General features: G+C 39.9%; 1 protein-coding gene across 2 annotated transcripts in view; it reads right to left on the bottom strand.

Moving 5' to 3' along the window:
- Positions 1-15,584, bottom strand: part of PCNX2 (pecanex 2) — a 309,377-nt gene that overhangs the window by 233,610 nt on the left and 60,183 nt on the right. For both annotated transcript variants that reach the window (XM_024927813.4, XM_034949151.3), the window contains one exon: positions 6,458-6,603. In XM_024927813.4, the coding sequence (XP_024783581.4) occupies positions 6,458-6,603 (146 nt within the window). The remainder of the gene's footprint in view (positions 1-6,457; positions 6,604-15,584) is intronic.

The following is a 15,584-nucleotide window of genomic DNA, read 5'->3' as shown; positions in this document are numbered from 1 at the left end:
GACACCTGATGCTCCAATAGCTAATAAAAATGAGAGAAACAGTAAAGAGAAAACATTTGAAGAAATGAACAAATGCATGAATCATTTGATAGGGACTTTATATATATAATTTCCGATAGATAGCTATAGAGATGATTGATTGATAGATACGTATACAGATTTCACAGATTCAAAGAAATAGAAAAATAAATAACTATAGTAAAATAAGTTTGGAGCTGGGGCTGCCGAGAGGCATAGCCTTGGGCCTCCTAAACAAGGAAGGATGGGAAACTCTGAGGACAACAGCCAGAAGGAAAACAGTGGGTGATTTGGTTGACTGAACTGCAGCTGATATATTACAGAATAATTGAATAGGGTAGAAAGATAACATAGAAATATATAGAAAGGCTGAGTATTCAGATAATCATGAGGCTCAAGTTGAATTTTTTTTTAATCGGGAGAAACCAAAATATATTTGGCAAAAAGGAAATTGTGGGTATCTTTTATTTTCCACTGTGCACTTTTAATAGTGCTCAATATATTTGGTGTGTTGAGGTCCATGAAATTCATGATCTCATAACATTTTGATGGATACTTAAAAATATCCAAAGGTCTTTGAAATAAAATTTCAAAGAAAAAAAAACCTTTTTCTGTTTGGGGAGGGCAAAGAATAAGGTTCCTAAAACATATTTTTCCTCCAAATTCTCCTCTGCCAGGATTCAATTCCTCTGCCCCCAGGTTCCCACTCCTCTCTCCCTCAGTTTCTTTTTTATCTATCTTTAAATATCGGGTTAAAAAGTTTACTTGCCAGGCAAAGAGTGACATGACTAAGGTTGTACTTTTGAAAGATTTATCATGCAGAGGTTTACAAAGTGCACTGGATGGGAAAGAGAACAGAGCAAGGATAAACAAAACTCCCAGGAGAGGTAATGAGGGCCTGGGAAGCTCACATGGCTGGGGAGTAGGAAAGGACCCCTGACTCGAGGACACAATTCACAGTGAGGCTGACAGAACTCCAAATGGATTATGGACAACGAAGGACTGATTGAAAGAATAAAGATTACTCCCAGATTTAAAAACCTGAGAAGTAAAGGATCATGGCAGAATCCACGGCAGAAATTAGGAAGGGGAGCCAATTTGCAAAGGAAAATTGGTTTCTTCCTTCATGCAGCAAAAGTGCTCCACACTGCTCTAGCTGCTTTGACATCAGTGAACAAAAGAGATGGGAGCTTCCTTTCCTGTGAGTGGTGCCATAAGTAAGTATCAACAAAAAAGTTCAGTAAAATATACAATATGTAAACATAAATGCAACAGAAAAAAGAATAGAACCAGGCGAGAGAAAAGGTGAGGGAGTTGGCACTGCAAACATCTGGGAGACGAATGTTCCATGCGCAGGAACTGCCAGTACAAAGGTCTTAAGCTGGAGGATTGCCTGGCATGCTTGAAAGACAAAAGGAAGGCCAGTATGGATGGAGAAAAGTCCACAGGGATAGTGGGAGATCAGGCCAGAAAACAAATTAGTGGCTACAGCATGGGGGACTTGAGGGCATTGTGAGCACTTTGATTTTCATTCTGAGTGAAATGGGGAGCCATTGGTGGGCGGTCGGTAAAGCAGTGACGTTGAAAAGACATATTGTGTTGGGTTAAGAATAGTGTACAGGGGCTGAGCATGATGGGCACCTGTGATCCCAGCTACTTGGGAGGCTGGGGCAGGAGGATCGCTTGAGCCCAGGAGTTTGTGACCAGCCTAGGCAACGGTCTAGGCAAATGAGTCTAGCAACGTGACAAGTTAAAAAAAAATACTATACAAAGAGAATGAATGGATAGAAGCAGGGAAGATGCTACTGCAGTAACCAGATGAGAGATGAAATGGCTCAGACCAGGTGATCACATTGACACTGAAAAGATGCAATAGATACACGTGGAAGGAACAGCGAAAATAACTTCCTACAAGAGACTGAATGCAGGTGTGAAAGGAAAGACGACTCAAGGACGACTCCAAGATATTTAAGCAGAGAAACCAGAAGGATGGAGTTGTCATCACCTGAGATGGGGAAGACCACAAGTGGAGCAGGCTTGGGTGAGGCTGAGATGAAGAGCTCAGTCTTGGATGTGAGATGTCATCCTGATATCATGAGATGTCAATTTGGTAGTTAGATATGCAAGTCTGGAATTCAGGAGATGAGTCCAAGTTGGTGATATAAATCCGAGTGTCACTGGCATATTAAAAGCCATGAGACTGAATGCCATCACCAAAGAAAGGAGGGCAGATAGAGAAAGAATGAAGACCAAGAGCTTTGCAGCCACTGGGGACTTCAACATTAAAGGGTCAGGAGGCAGAAAAACCTGTAAATCTTCCCTTCCTATGTAGCAGTGACCAACAAGGCAGAAGGAAAACCAAGAGAATGCTGAGTCCTGGAAACCAAGAGAACCTCTACCAGGCAGTAGGAGAAATTAACTCTGTCAAATACTCCAAATGAGTCTAGTAACGTGAGAAGAAAAAGATGGAATCAACGGTGACCCTGACAAGGGCAGGTTCAACGGAGTTTTGGGGTTGGGGGAGCCTGAATGGGACAGGATTATTAGAGAATGAAAGGAGCAAATGGAAACAAACACAGGCAACCCTTCAAGGAGTTTTGCTGCAAAGAGGAGCAGAGAAACAGGACAGTGGCTGGTAAAAAAGTGGGGTAAGACAGGATTTTTTTAAAAATACTTTAAGTTCTGGGATACATATGCAGAACGTGCAGGTTTTCTACATAGGTATACATGTGCTATGGTGGTTTGCTGCACCCATCAACCCGTCATCTAGGTTTTCAGCCCCGCGTGCATTAGCTATTTGTCCGAATGCTCTCCCTGCCCTTGTCCCCCACCCCCTGACAGGCCCCGGTGTGTGATGTTTGCCTCTCTGTGTCCATGTGTTCTCATTGTTCAACTCCCACTTATGAGTGAGAACATGCGGTGTTTGGTTTTCTGTTCCTGTGTTAGTTGGCTGAGAATTATGGTTTTAAGACAGGATTTTTAAGGATGAGAGCTATAAGTGTGTGTTCTCATGGTAACTGATGACAATTAGTTTAGTTTGAGAAGCATGAATGATTTCCTCTTTACTTGTCATATAGCTAGCTACCTCTCATTTTATATCTCAGTTTGTGTGTATCTTCCCCAGAAAAGCCTTTGCCAACCACCAGTTCGAACATCAGTGCCCTTCCCTCTCAGGTCTCTCTATCTCAGGCCTTCATGTGCTTCCTTCATGGCCCCTATTACAGTTTTCTCTCCTCTCCCAGAAAGTAAGTTCCATAAGGGCAGAGACAATGGCTGTTTTATTTATCACTCCATACCCAGTGCCCAGTACAGATCCTAGCACGGAACAGGTGCTTTGGTTCATATTTGTTGAATGAATGAAATGTTGAAATAATGCACAGAAGGGCAACTTCTTATTTCAGATGCTGACCTGATCGACTAGATAAATGAAAATAAACTCTCAGTGTTTTGCAGGAAAGGGTAATGGCAAGATATGAAATCAGAGAATATAAGTAAGGAGAATAGGACAAGTCCAGAAACATCTGAGTAGAATAGGTGGAGAACTGCAGGCAAATAGCTGGAACTGCAACGGCAGGAACCATGAAACTACCGCCCAAAGACTAAGAAAACATTTTTAAGGAAGAACAGCCTGACTCTTTTGAAGAATGTTATGCAGAATGACTTATTCTATGGGAGTTTATAGCAATGATTAGTGCAATTTTAGTGCTTGTTACCCACTGCTTTCTTCCGCTTCCTGCCTAGCTCTTACAGTTTGTTTTTATTATGCATATTATGCATTTTTACCCAGCTTCCCCAGTGATTCCAACCCACAGCCCTGTTTGGGGACTATGCTCTCCTTGCAAAGGTCCCAAACAGCTCAGTTTTTCTAGGTCAGTATTTTGGGTTTCTTCCTCCTTCCTCACTGTGAGCTGTGAGTTCATGTAGTCCCTTTCCTTATTTTAATTGACTCTAAATTATAAAAGCAGATCACCAATCCTGCTGACTGATGACTTTTGGTAGGCTTATACGGCTCTGAATTAAAAGTGACGTTGCCTCATTCTCAGCAAACTAACACAGGAACAGAAAACCAAATACCACATATTCTCACTCATAAGTGGGAGTTGAACAATGAGAACATATAGACACAGGGAGGAGAACATCACACACCCGGGGCCTGTCAGGGTTTGGGGGGCAAGCGGAGGGAGAGCATCAGAACAAATACCTAATGAATGTGGGGCTTAAAACCTAGATGATGAGTTGATAGGTGCAGCAAACCACCACGGCACATGTATCCCTGTGTAACAAACCTGCATGTTCTGCACATGTATCCCAGAACTAAAGTAAAAAAAAAAAAAAAAAAAAAAAGTTATGTTACCTATGAACTAACAGTCTAAATTTTAGTGTCTGGATTTGACAACACCTACTTTGCCTAGCCTAATTTTATTTATTTTTAACTTTTCTTCTTTCTGGGAGCTGGGCCACATTCCAAGTAATAATAATAATAATAGGAGCAACTAATATTTAAAGAACTCTTTCAATGATTAAATTGATTTAATCTTTACAACCTCCCTGTGTATGGATTATACCCATTTAACAGATAGGAAACGGACACACTGAAAGGTTTCATAGCCATCCTAAGATCATAGCACTAATAAGTAGTAGGGACCAGGTTTAATTCCCAAGGCTGACTCGAGTCCAGGGATTCCCCAACCAGCTGAAGGATCTATGGATAAGGGAATGGTGCTATTTCTAGGTCATCCCTAAGCACAACATTTAAAAACCCATTGTAACTTGCCAGAAAGGTGATTAAAATAATGAAAACATAAGCTTTTAAAAAGTGCGGTCATCCTCATCATCCTTCTTAGACCTCCAACGGATTTCCATTGAATTTTTTGTCACCAAGTAGATTTTAAAATAACAGACAAATCTATAGATACATTTATTTTTGTTTTGACATGAAGGGTTAATGCAAGCTAGTCCAACTTTCAATTATTTCTTTTTAACAGAAAATAATTAATATTTCAAAAATGCCTCATTTACCAGAATATACTATCTTGGATTTTTAGTTAAGTATTAAATGTTCCTTCTAAGTGTGTGCCCCTTGGGTAACATAGTGTTGTTAGGAAAACCATTATAACTCCATTCCCTGACTTGTGCGTCCTGAAATTTACTGTTGTAATTTTGCATGACTATAGTTTTTTTCATATGTGATCACACTATTTAAGACATTACTATAAAAACCAGTCACTGGGGGACCAATGACAACAAGACAGGCAACCAGTTTTTCCACTGCCCCCAAGAGCTGGCATTAAACTGTGAAACTCAGCAATTGCTTATGGCAGCATTAGTAATAGCATCTGAAATTTTCAAGCCAACCGTGTAGTCAGTGCTACTCAGCCCCTGAACATCATAAACTGTTATGTGCAAATTTTGAGGTAGGAAAAGATACAAATGAGAAGCCCCCACTCCTTAGGCCTATCTCCATCATGTTTTCTTTTTTCTGGGTCGGGGGGAGATTAAGTTTTGCTCTTGTTGTGCAGGCTGGAGTGCAGTGGCACAATCTCGGCTCACTGCAGCCTCCGCCTCCTGGGTTCAAGCAATTCTCTAGCCTCAGCCTCCTGAGTAGCTGGAACTACAGGCATGCACCACCACACCCGGCTAATTTTTGTATTTTTAGTAGAGATGGGATTTCACCATGTTGGTCAGGCTGGTCTTGAACTCCTGACCTCAGGTGATCCGCCCACCTCAGCCTCCCAAAGTGCTGGGATTACGGGCTTGACCCACCATGCCCAGCCTCCATCATGTTTTAACTAACCTTAACTTCTCCTCCTCTTTCTCCCTACCCAGTAACCACAGCTCCAACCCCACAACATTTTGCTGTATGGAACAGTGGTAGGAGGAGGTGAGAAAGGGGAAAGGAGATTAAAGGAAAAATTAACATTCAAGTGAGTGTACATCAGATACAAGTGAGCAATAAGAATCCAAGGTGTCCGGGAAAGAGGCAGAAATCACCCTACTTCATCTTCCCTCCTCTCCCCATGCCCACACCCAGTCAAGCCAGGCCCTGTGCTACAGATGGGCCTCAGGCTTTCCCACAAAAATAGGGCAAGACGTGAGTACACCAAAGCATGCTACTGTGCCCAAACAAACCTTAAATACAAACCATTTCTTATTTCTTATTGTAACTTATTATTTCTCATTATCTCTTATTATTAATTAATATGTTAATTTATTATTAATAAGAGTTACTTATTGTAACTGTCTTATTTCTCATTGTAACTGCTAAACTACAATTTGTTAAGTTGTCAGGATCTTTTTGCTTTAACTTTGGGTTGTCAGCAAAGGAAGTGTACAACTTGAAAATGTGCAAGTGACAATGTTCTCTTTGAAAGCATGCAGTGGGCACTGTCACGTCCCCGGTGTGCCTTCCGACAGTGTGTGTGCATGCTCAGTGGCTTACCGATCAAGTAATGCCAGCAAGGTCAGTCGATCATACCAGACTTTAATCCACTTGCCAGGGAAAATGATAAATTTGTAAAACTGCTCTCGGTTAAATTTTCCTTGTGTTGAAGAACATGACGAGGCTTCCAGATCCTGACTCACATGCTTTTAGATACCAAAAGAAACAACAGAAAAAAGGGCTTTATGTTGTCATGGCATGGCCACAAATATATATATATATGTATACACACACACACATATATATGTACCCCATAATTTAAAAATACAAAAAGCACATGTTCAAATTCTGATATGTAAACCAACATATTTCATTCAAACTAAATACTCTAAGAAAAGGATAATGATCAACAAAAAGCGCTTTTCTTACCAACATACTTCAATTTCTTTACAACGTACCATTAAAATTATGCTACTCATCACATCAAAATGCTACTGCTCATTAAGGCCAAGAAACTGCTATAAAAATAGTTCTTATGAAAAGTAGGAATTCAATAAAAGATCTTAAATGACTTCATTTCTGAAAAGTGTGTTAATGTTGAGATACATATTCAAATTTTACTAAGAGTAAAAAGATTTTCATTGGCAATATCTAGGTTATTGGTGAAGCCTGCTATAAGAAAAACTGAAATATTTATTGAAAAAATCTAAATCATTAAAACTAAAATGTGGAGAAATTTAGACCCAGATAGTAAAAGTTTTAACCCCTAATTCATCTCTTATTAGCTCTAATTCAGTGGAAAAGAATTCAATTTTGAAAAAAAAAATTAGTCTTCATTGATTTGTCTATCAAATACTTAATGAGGGATTCTTAGGAGCCTGGAACAAGGTTGGGAACACGCAGTTTTCCATGCAGTCCCCGTAGTGAAGATGTTGGTAATAGAATGTGTTTAGTTAATCCTAACAGTGAGGTCCCAGATGAAGTGGGGAGCCTCCCACTGGACATCCCACCTGTGTTTTGTTTCCCTTTCTCCGTGTACAGAAGCTGTTAAAACCAAAGCTCCCATGCAGCTCCTCCTTCACTGTTTGACGGTTTGCTTGTCACTTCTTGCTACTATCTTAAGCCTTCTCTAGATACCCCAGCCCCCTGCAGAGCTTCTATTTCTAACCTCTATATATCTCTAATTGTGGGTGAAAAACAAATATCATAAAATTTACCATCATAACCATTTTAAGTGTAAAATTCAATAGTGTTAACCATATTCACATTGTTGTGCAACAGATCTCTGGAACCTTTCATCCTGCAAAACTGAAACCCCAACTCCCCATTTACCCTCTCCCCAGCCTCTGGTAACCACTTTTAGGTACCTCATGTAAGTGAGATCATACAGTAGTTGAACCTTTTTGTGACTGGCTTATTCCACTCGGCATAGTGTCCTCAAGCTTCATCCATGTTGTACCATGTGTCAGAATTTCCTTTCTTTTTAAGGCTGAATAATACTCCCTGTATGTCTGTATCACGTTTTGTTAATCCACTAATCTGTCAATGGATATTGAAGTTGCTTCCACCCTTTGGCTTTTGTGAATAGTGCTGCTAGGAGCACAGGTGTGCAAATATCTCTTCGAGCTCCTGCTTTCAATTATTTTGGATATACACTCAGAAACAGAATTGCTGGATTATTCTAATCTGTATTTTTGTTTGGTTTTGCCTTGCACTTTTCCAACATGGATTTAAGGTTATGATTTCCTCTAGGCTGACAAATATAAGACACAGGAGAGTAAAAAGAAGGGCAAAGACAAGAAAGGGATGAGTATGGGACAAAGGGCAGCGGTGGAGGTGACATTGGCTTTTAAAGAACTTCTACATTTGTCTTTGGCTTACAAAGCACAAGGTTATACATGGGCAGACTGCACAACTTTTTTCCTAACTTAGGAGAAGTCACTGATGTCAAAGTGCCTGGCATGCATTCATTACAGGCCACAGCAGAACTCTCCAAGAAAGCAAATTTTACCGTCTCTCCATTTCCAGATGCTAATCTGCTTACTCAGCCTATGGAAAATGGAGTTATTCCGGATATCAAATATTAATGCAAAAGGCATCTGAAGGGAAAGTTGATCTATCATGAAGGCAATATACAGGATGAGTTGGACTGAATGATAACAGGAAAGTTGAGATTGTAAGTGCTACTTGGGCCTGGAATTCTATTTCAACACAGAAGACAGCTTTGTGGAAACTGCCTGGTGTCATCTCAGCAGGAACAGCTTCTTTGCATGATGATGAACTTGTGGTTTATAGTAAACCTCCCGCGACAAAGGAGTCCTTTTCCTTGAAGCCACATGGACAAACAGTGTAAATAAGAATCAGGTGCACAGGAGCCCATGGTTTACTGTCCTTGTTATGTAAGAATCCATGTATGAGGCATAAACAGGTCAAGGGTAAGCAACAGCTGAGAGCATTCCTTCCAATAGGAAGAAAAATGCCTTCTTAAAGCGGAGTTTCATATGATACCCTTAGCTGTTAGGAAAAGTCAGTATGTAAAAAATTACATGAAGACTATGCCTGCATCTTTTTAAAAACTTATTAAAGATTCCAGCATACTGTGCTGTTTATTGCTGCTTAAATGAAAATCCTTGCTTAAAAAAAAAAACCTCCTCAAAAATTAATGAAAAAAAGAAATGATTTCACTTCTTTTATGGGAAAAAAAGGTTCATAAAATTTTATTTTTTTGCCTTAGATATCAAAGAAGCCCAGAGTTACATGTTTTGGTGAGTAACAACAATTATTCTTGGCCTATTTTCTGGTACCAAATTCAAATTCAAATATTTCTCATCATTTTAATATCATTCATGTTTTCATTCATTGAACAAAATAGTTATTGTGTAGGTTATATAAACCAAATGCTATATGTAATATATGTTGAAAACTGAAAACATAACAAGAAAGAGTTTCTACCTTACAGGGGTTTAGAAATTTCTGGGAATAGGCAAGCAAACCAGTCATGATAACATCATCACACATGCATAAACGTATCCACATCTGTATCTATGTATGGAGAGAGAAGTGAGTCACGAGAGAGTGTAGGACTGACATCCTGGGAGAAGGCATGGAGTAAAGGGGTCTTGGGCATTCCCTGGAGTGCATCAACAATTAAGGGGCTTGCGTAAGTGAGGACCCTCAGTGGAGTCTGAGAAGGAGTTTCATATTCATCACTTTTATCTTTCACTGTAAGTGATCTAAATAATGAAAAAAATGAATGCATCGACAAACTGACAAAAAAAAAAGATGTTTATGCCTCTGATTCATTAAGCCTTGCCAAAGAATAGGGGCAGTCACTGATGTCAAAGTGCCTGGCATGCATGAGGGCAGTGCAGCTGCTTCATTAAATGCCACTGCAGAACTCTCCAAGAAAGCAAATTTTACCATCTCTCCATTGCCCAGTAAGTCCGGCCTGCAAGTTTAATTCTATTATTCTGAGAAAGAGCTTAGGAAAAGGGAGGACAAAGGAAAGGATAAAAGTTGAACTAAGGTTCTTTTTAAAAAACAAGATAATTGGATTTACACACACGCCCCATATGGATTAGTGTTTATATCATAATATCCAGTGTTCATTTAATGAATTTGAATTATCAAGAACAACTTACATTATTATCAGTATATTCTTCTTAAGAAGGCAGGGAAGGATAGTGTACCTTTTAGAAATATTTTTGGTGGAATTTTTGAAATCTAAGAATAAAAGACTATGTCTTCTGAGATACCTGAGAAATTCTACTGTTCAAATAATGCTACTTTCAAGAGTTCCAGATAACAAATAAGACTTTTTGATGATATTAGCAATTGCCACCAACTAGTAAAGTCATAATTTTGCCATATATTATCTCTAATCCTTAAAAGATCACAATAGCTCAGTTTCCTAAAAGAAACTGAGGCTCTGAGAGATTAGGCCACTGGCCCAAGGTCCTAGATTAGGAAGAGATTTGCTGGAAGCCAAAGTCTGGGCTCTTTCTACAGTCATGCTTAAGGGGGCCCAGGTGAATCAACACATCAAGCAGTGCTCATCAGTAAAGAGAAAGCTACCTTCACAGCAAAACAAATAGAGTTCAAGAGATAATACATATAGTCTCATTGTGAGAGAAAAAGTTAACAACACAAATTTGAAAAGCAAACTAGATAATGGAAACTGGCAAAAATAAGATGAGGAATAATGGGTTACAAATAAAAAGTTATTTAAAACAAACAAAGTCAGATTTGTGATTTTGAGAATGAACCATATCTAATAAAAACGAAAACAGATAATAGGCCCTGTTATGTGAAAGAGAGTAAGTGATCAGCTCTATAGAACCTCCCCAAAGTCAGAACAGGCACAGATGGTTTTAAATTATTGGCCTGTTTTCTTGGGGGGTGGATATTGAAAATAATTAGAGGTTCTCAGCTTCTCAGAACGTATCTGTAGATTTTACCTGAAAGGGCAGGGGAAAGGGAGAAGGAGTAGAAGAGTGAACAGTAGACAGAAGAAAAAGTGGTCCTTTGGGGAACTACGTGTAACTCCTAACAGCTATCAAACTCAGCACTGGGAAGGCAGGGTTGGTAGGGACTCTGGTGTTAGAAATAGAATTTTGAGAAATCACAGAGTGGCTGCCAAGGAGGATGTGAGCATTGGAGACCCTAACAGTGACAAAAGGACAACTAGGAAGGAACACTGGGTCAGGGTCCCTTCAATACCCCAAGTTCCAGTACTCTCTGCACTGCAGTTTCCTTAGATATTCAACCCCCAGATTAAATAATGCCTAACCTGAAGACTTCTCTTAAAGATAAAATGACATCAAATATGAGAGTACCTAGCCCAGTGCCATGCACATAACTTGTGTTCAAAACATACAAGTGGAATGTGAATTATAACTGGATGTGAGGAAAACTTTGAGGGATAAAACATATTTTTTTAAAAGTAGAATTATCCTATTATAACAGTGGCTATGTTTAGCAGCCAAAATTAATAACAAATCATGTAGATTCTAAACCTATTACAGATAGTCTCTGACTTACAATGGTTCAACTTATGATTTTTTAACTTTACAATACTGTGAAAGTGATAAGCATTCAGTAGAACATCAATAAATGATATGAGATATTCAATACTTTATTACAAAATAGGCTTTGTATTTGATGATTTTGCCCAGCTGTTGGCTAATGTAAGTGTTCTGAGCATGTTTAAGGCAGGCCAGGGTAAGCTATGATATTCAGTAGGTTAGATGTATTAAATGCATTTTCAACTTACGATATTTTCAATTTATGATGGATTTATAGGGACATAAACCCATTCTAAGTTGAGGAACATCCATATTTAAATGAACTTCTGAACATGATAAGTGAAAAAGATGCAAATGTTACTTTTTCTTTTTAAAGTATTAATATACTTTCAAATAAATGAATATGTATGATGAAAAATAAATGTTACGATATTATAATTGATGTCTCCTCTTTTTCATCTCTATAATTATTTCAATTGTTTCATCTTTTAGTAAATGCCAATATTCTTATGAGTTCTTGTTAATGTTTTAATGATAGTAAATTGTGACGTAAACGCTACCTTTATATCTACCTAGAATAACAGTCAGCCAGGCCTAGCACTGTGCTTATCTTTGCAATTCTCACCAATTCTCATCAGTTTAGGACCAATGCAATGCTTGACCGTCATGCTATCCATAATGATAATAATAATAATAATGCCACTATCATAGACTTGCATAGAGCTTTAGAGTTTACAAAACACTTTCACATACAATACTATCTCATTTTTTAATGTAAGACAAGCTGAATGAGTTGGAGACCATATCCAGGTGAGAGTAAATGGAAGCGGAAAATGCTGTATTCCTACAGATCCTATGCTGCCCTTGGGTAGACTGCACCTGCCTCTCAACCAGCAGTGTAATAAGCAAAATGTTTCAAGGTGATTACCCAGGTACTGGCCCATAACATATTGGGACAATGTAAGATTTTAAAAACCATGGTAATGAGTCTACAGAATATACTCTGTGGGGTTAGAAGCACATGATGGATAAACTTAGTGACAGAGAAGTACCAGTTTATAACATGGATTCATGCAACATTTTTAATTGGTAATATTCAAAACCCCTGAATGCCAATCTTGAGTTCAAACAACAGGTTTTCACCAATTCCAACCATGCCCCAAGCTCTGCCCTTCCCTTTGTGCTTGAGAGCTAAACTCTACAGCTATGACGATGAAAAATAACCTCCTCTTCTCCTGTGTGTGTGTGTGTGTGTGTGTGTGTGTGTGTGTGTGTGTGTGTATTTTAAGTGACCAGCCCTTCATAAAAGTGACAGCCCTTTCTGGGAGCTCCCCTTTCAGGGACACTTCATTCCCTACACACACACTGTATTTGTACCAGGGAGGAATTTCAGACAAGTCTTCCTCTGGCCTTGGCTCAACTCCTGACCACCCGCCCATTAGAGCCTGCAGAATTCCATCCTTTACTAGAAAGAGCTTGCAGAAAGTTGCGGGGGAAGCACTCCCAGAGCTCGTGTGCTGCACTTGAAGGAGAAAGGCAGGGAGGATGCGGGAAGGAGGGGATTAAAGTCTTGTCTTCCGAGCCTTATCTCCTGCTTGCTTTTGCTAGTCTCTTCTGAGAAATAGCTCCCCTGTGCCTCCAGGCTCCAGTAACACTGAGCACACCTGCTTTCAGCCTCACCTCCAGGCCCCTTTGGCCAGGTCGTTTCTCTGTCTAGATAGTCTTATCTCCTTTTATTTGGTTAACTCCAACTCATCCTCCACATTTCAGCTGAGGTGTCACCTTGCTGAGGAAGCCTCTCTGATCCCCTATTTCCTGGCCTGGAGCTTCTCCTGTGTCCCACACCACCAGAGCCTATTCTAATCAGAATTTCTGTTGTATAGAGTTGAATTGGTTGACTGGCTGTTAAACTTCTTGCAGGCAGGGACTGAGTCTTTTCACCATTGTATACCAAGCTTCTAGCACAAAACTGCAGGCATAGCCAGCCTACAGCAAATATTTGTTGGATAATGACAAGAAAACCTATTTAATTTTTATTTTGTGGCTGAAACGTAATTTAATTTCCTGGTGATATCAATTATATTTAGAAATCAAATAGCAGAACTACATTATTTTCCCAGTATGAGACTTCGTAAATATTTTCTTAGGGTCTAAACATGAGCCTGGCTAGCAATCTTCGTTTTCCCTCCTCCATACCCATATATATTAGAATATAGAACTTTAAAAATTTTTACTTAAAGTTTAAATGGTTGAAGCAATGAATTTGGTTAAGTGTCTAACAATAAAACGCTACAGATGAGTTGAGTTTTTATGCATCATCGTGACATTTATAGGATTACAAATGTAAAATAAGGAATGGCAGGACTGTTTCTGATTTATTCTTGCAGTATTTACTTATTTTCAAGTTTCTGCTCTAACGGGGATATTTTTGAGACATTAAATCAATGGATGTATACCTTTGATAATCTAAAGTTTCTAGTTTCCTCTAGCTCTTCTACTCATGAAATCAATGGCATTCACATCTTCCCAAGCTATCCTGATACTTTCATGGAACCTTCTTGAAGGTTCAACACTAATGTTCTGGAGGGTGGTAGGGAGTTAGCACTTCCGGGCTTATCTCAGGGGAAAATGCAAGTCCCTCAGGAAAGCCCGTATTCCACAGGGCCCCCACATACTAGGGCTGTGGTGAGAACTACATACTGGCAGCTGGGGGTGGGGCTGGGCAGAGCTCACAGACCTCGTACGGGCTGACGGTGTGTGCAGAACACAGCTAGGGCAAATGGCAGGGTCTCCGGTGGTCCGTGAGTGGCAGATCCAGCACCTCACCCAAACCAGGCAGGTACAACACACAGTACATCCGGTGACGGGACTAAGGGGATGCTCCCCTCCTCAGAAGTGCCCCTCTCAGGTCCACTTCCACCCACAGGTTTAGGAATCCTATCCCTAACACACAGAGGCCCTGGAAAGGAGGAGGAGGAGAGCCTGAATACATGAAAGGGAAGAGAATAAACAGTCCCAAAAGACTGATTCTTTGAATAAATTAAACACTTGTTCACACACAAACTCCAAGACTGAAAGGGCTGAGTTACCCTAATTAGCACTTTTTTTGTTTGTTTTGAGAGAGGATCTCACTCTGCCACCCAGGCTAGAGTGCAGTGGTACAGTCATAGCTCACTGCAGCCTTGATCTCCTGGGCTCAAACCGTCTCCCCACTTCAGCTTCCCAAAGTGTTGGGATTACAGGCGTAAGCCACTGTATCTGGCAGCTGGCACTTTTAAGTTAAGTCCTCCCTACACTCCCCACATCAACAGGAATAAGAGCTCAGAGCAATATGTGGTCAGCTAAAAGGTAACTCAACATTTTCTTTGCACAGCTGGGTAATGGTGTATAAATTTCAACCCAATGTATTTTGTGTTTGTTTGTTTGAGACAGAGTCTCGCTCTGTTGCCCAGGTTGGAGTGCAGTGGCACGACCTTGGCTGATTGCAATCTCCGCCTCCTGAGTTCGAGCAATTCTCGTGCCTCAGCCTCCCAAGTAGCTGGGACTACAGGCACGTGCCACCATGCCAGGCTAATGTTTCTATTTTTAGTAGAGATGGGATCTTGCCATGTTGGCCAGGCTGGTCTTGAACTCCTGACCTCAGGTGATCCATCCACCTTGGCCTCCCAAAGTGCTGGGATTACAGGCGTGAGCCACTGCAGCCAGCCACGTTGTATTGTTGAGCATCCTTTGGAAAAATGTGGCAAAGCAATCATAAAAAAATATATATACATATATATATATAATTATATTATTTTTTCAAAGATGAGCTTTTCTAGAATGAACTGAAACATTTCCAGGAAAAAGGTAAACAGAAATAAAGAAACTTGACACTCACATGACATCATCCCATCTACAATCCTCTTCTCTCAATCTGTACCAATGGAAACCAATCTTTCTTCAGGGCCTAACCGAAGTATTTCTTCTTCTAAGAAGCCTTCCCCATTACCCCTCCTCCAAAATGCCCAAAATTGAATCTGCAGCTCTAACTTCATGTCTGCGTGTTTCACTAACTTCCCATGTTATCTCTGGCTTTGAATCCTTGGCTCTGCCTCCCAAGAGTCTCATTAAAGGTCGACTGGATAAATGAATGAACATTAATAAGTTAGCTCTTAGTAAAATAA

Source organism: Pan paniscus, chromosome 1 (genome assembly GCF_029289425.2).
Source record: "Pan paniscus chromosome 1, NHGRI_mPanPan1-v2.0_pri, whole genome shotgun sequence".
NCBI lineage: Eukaryota > Metazoa > Chordata > Mammalia > Primates > Hominidae > Pan > Pan paniscus.
This window is presented reverse-complemented; position numbering and strand designations above follow the sequence as displayed.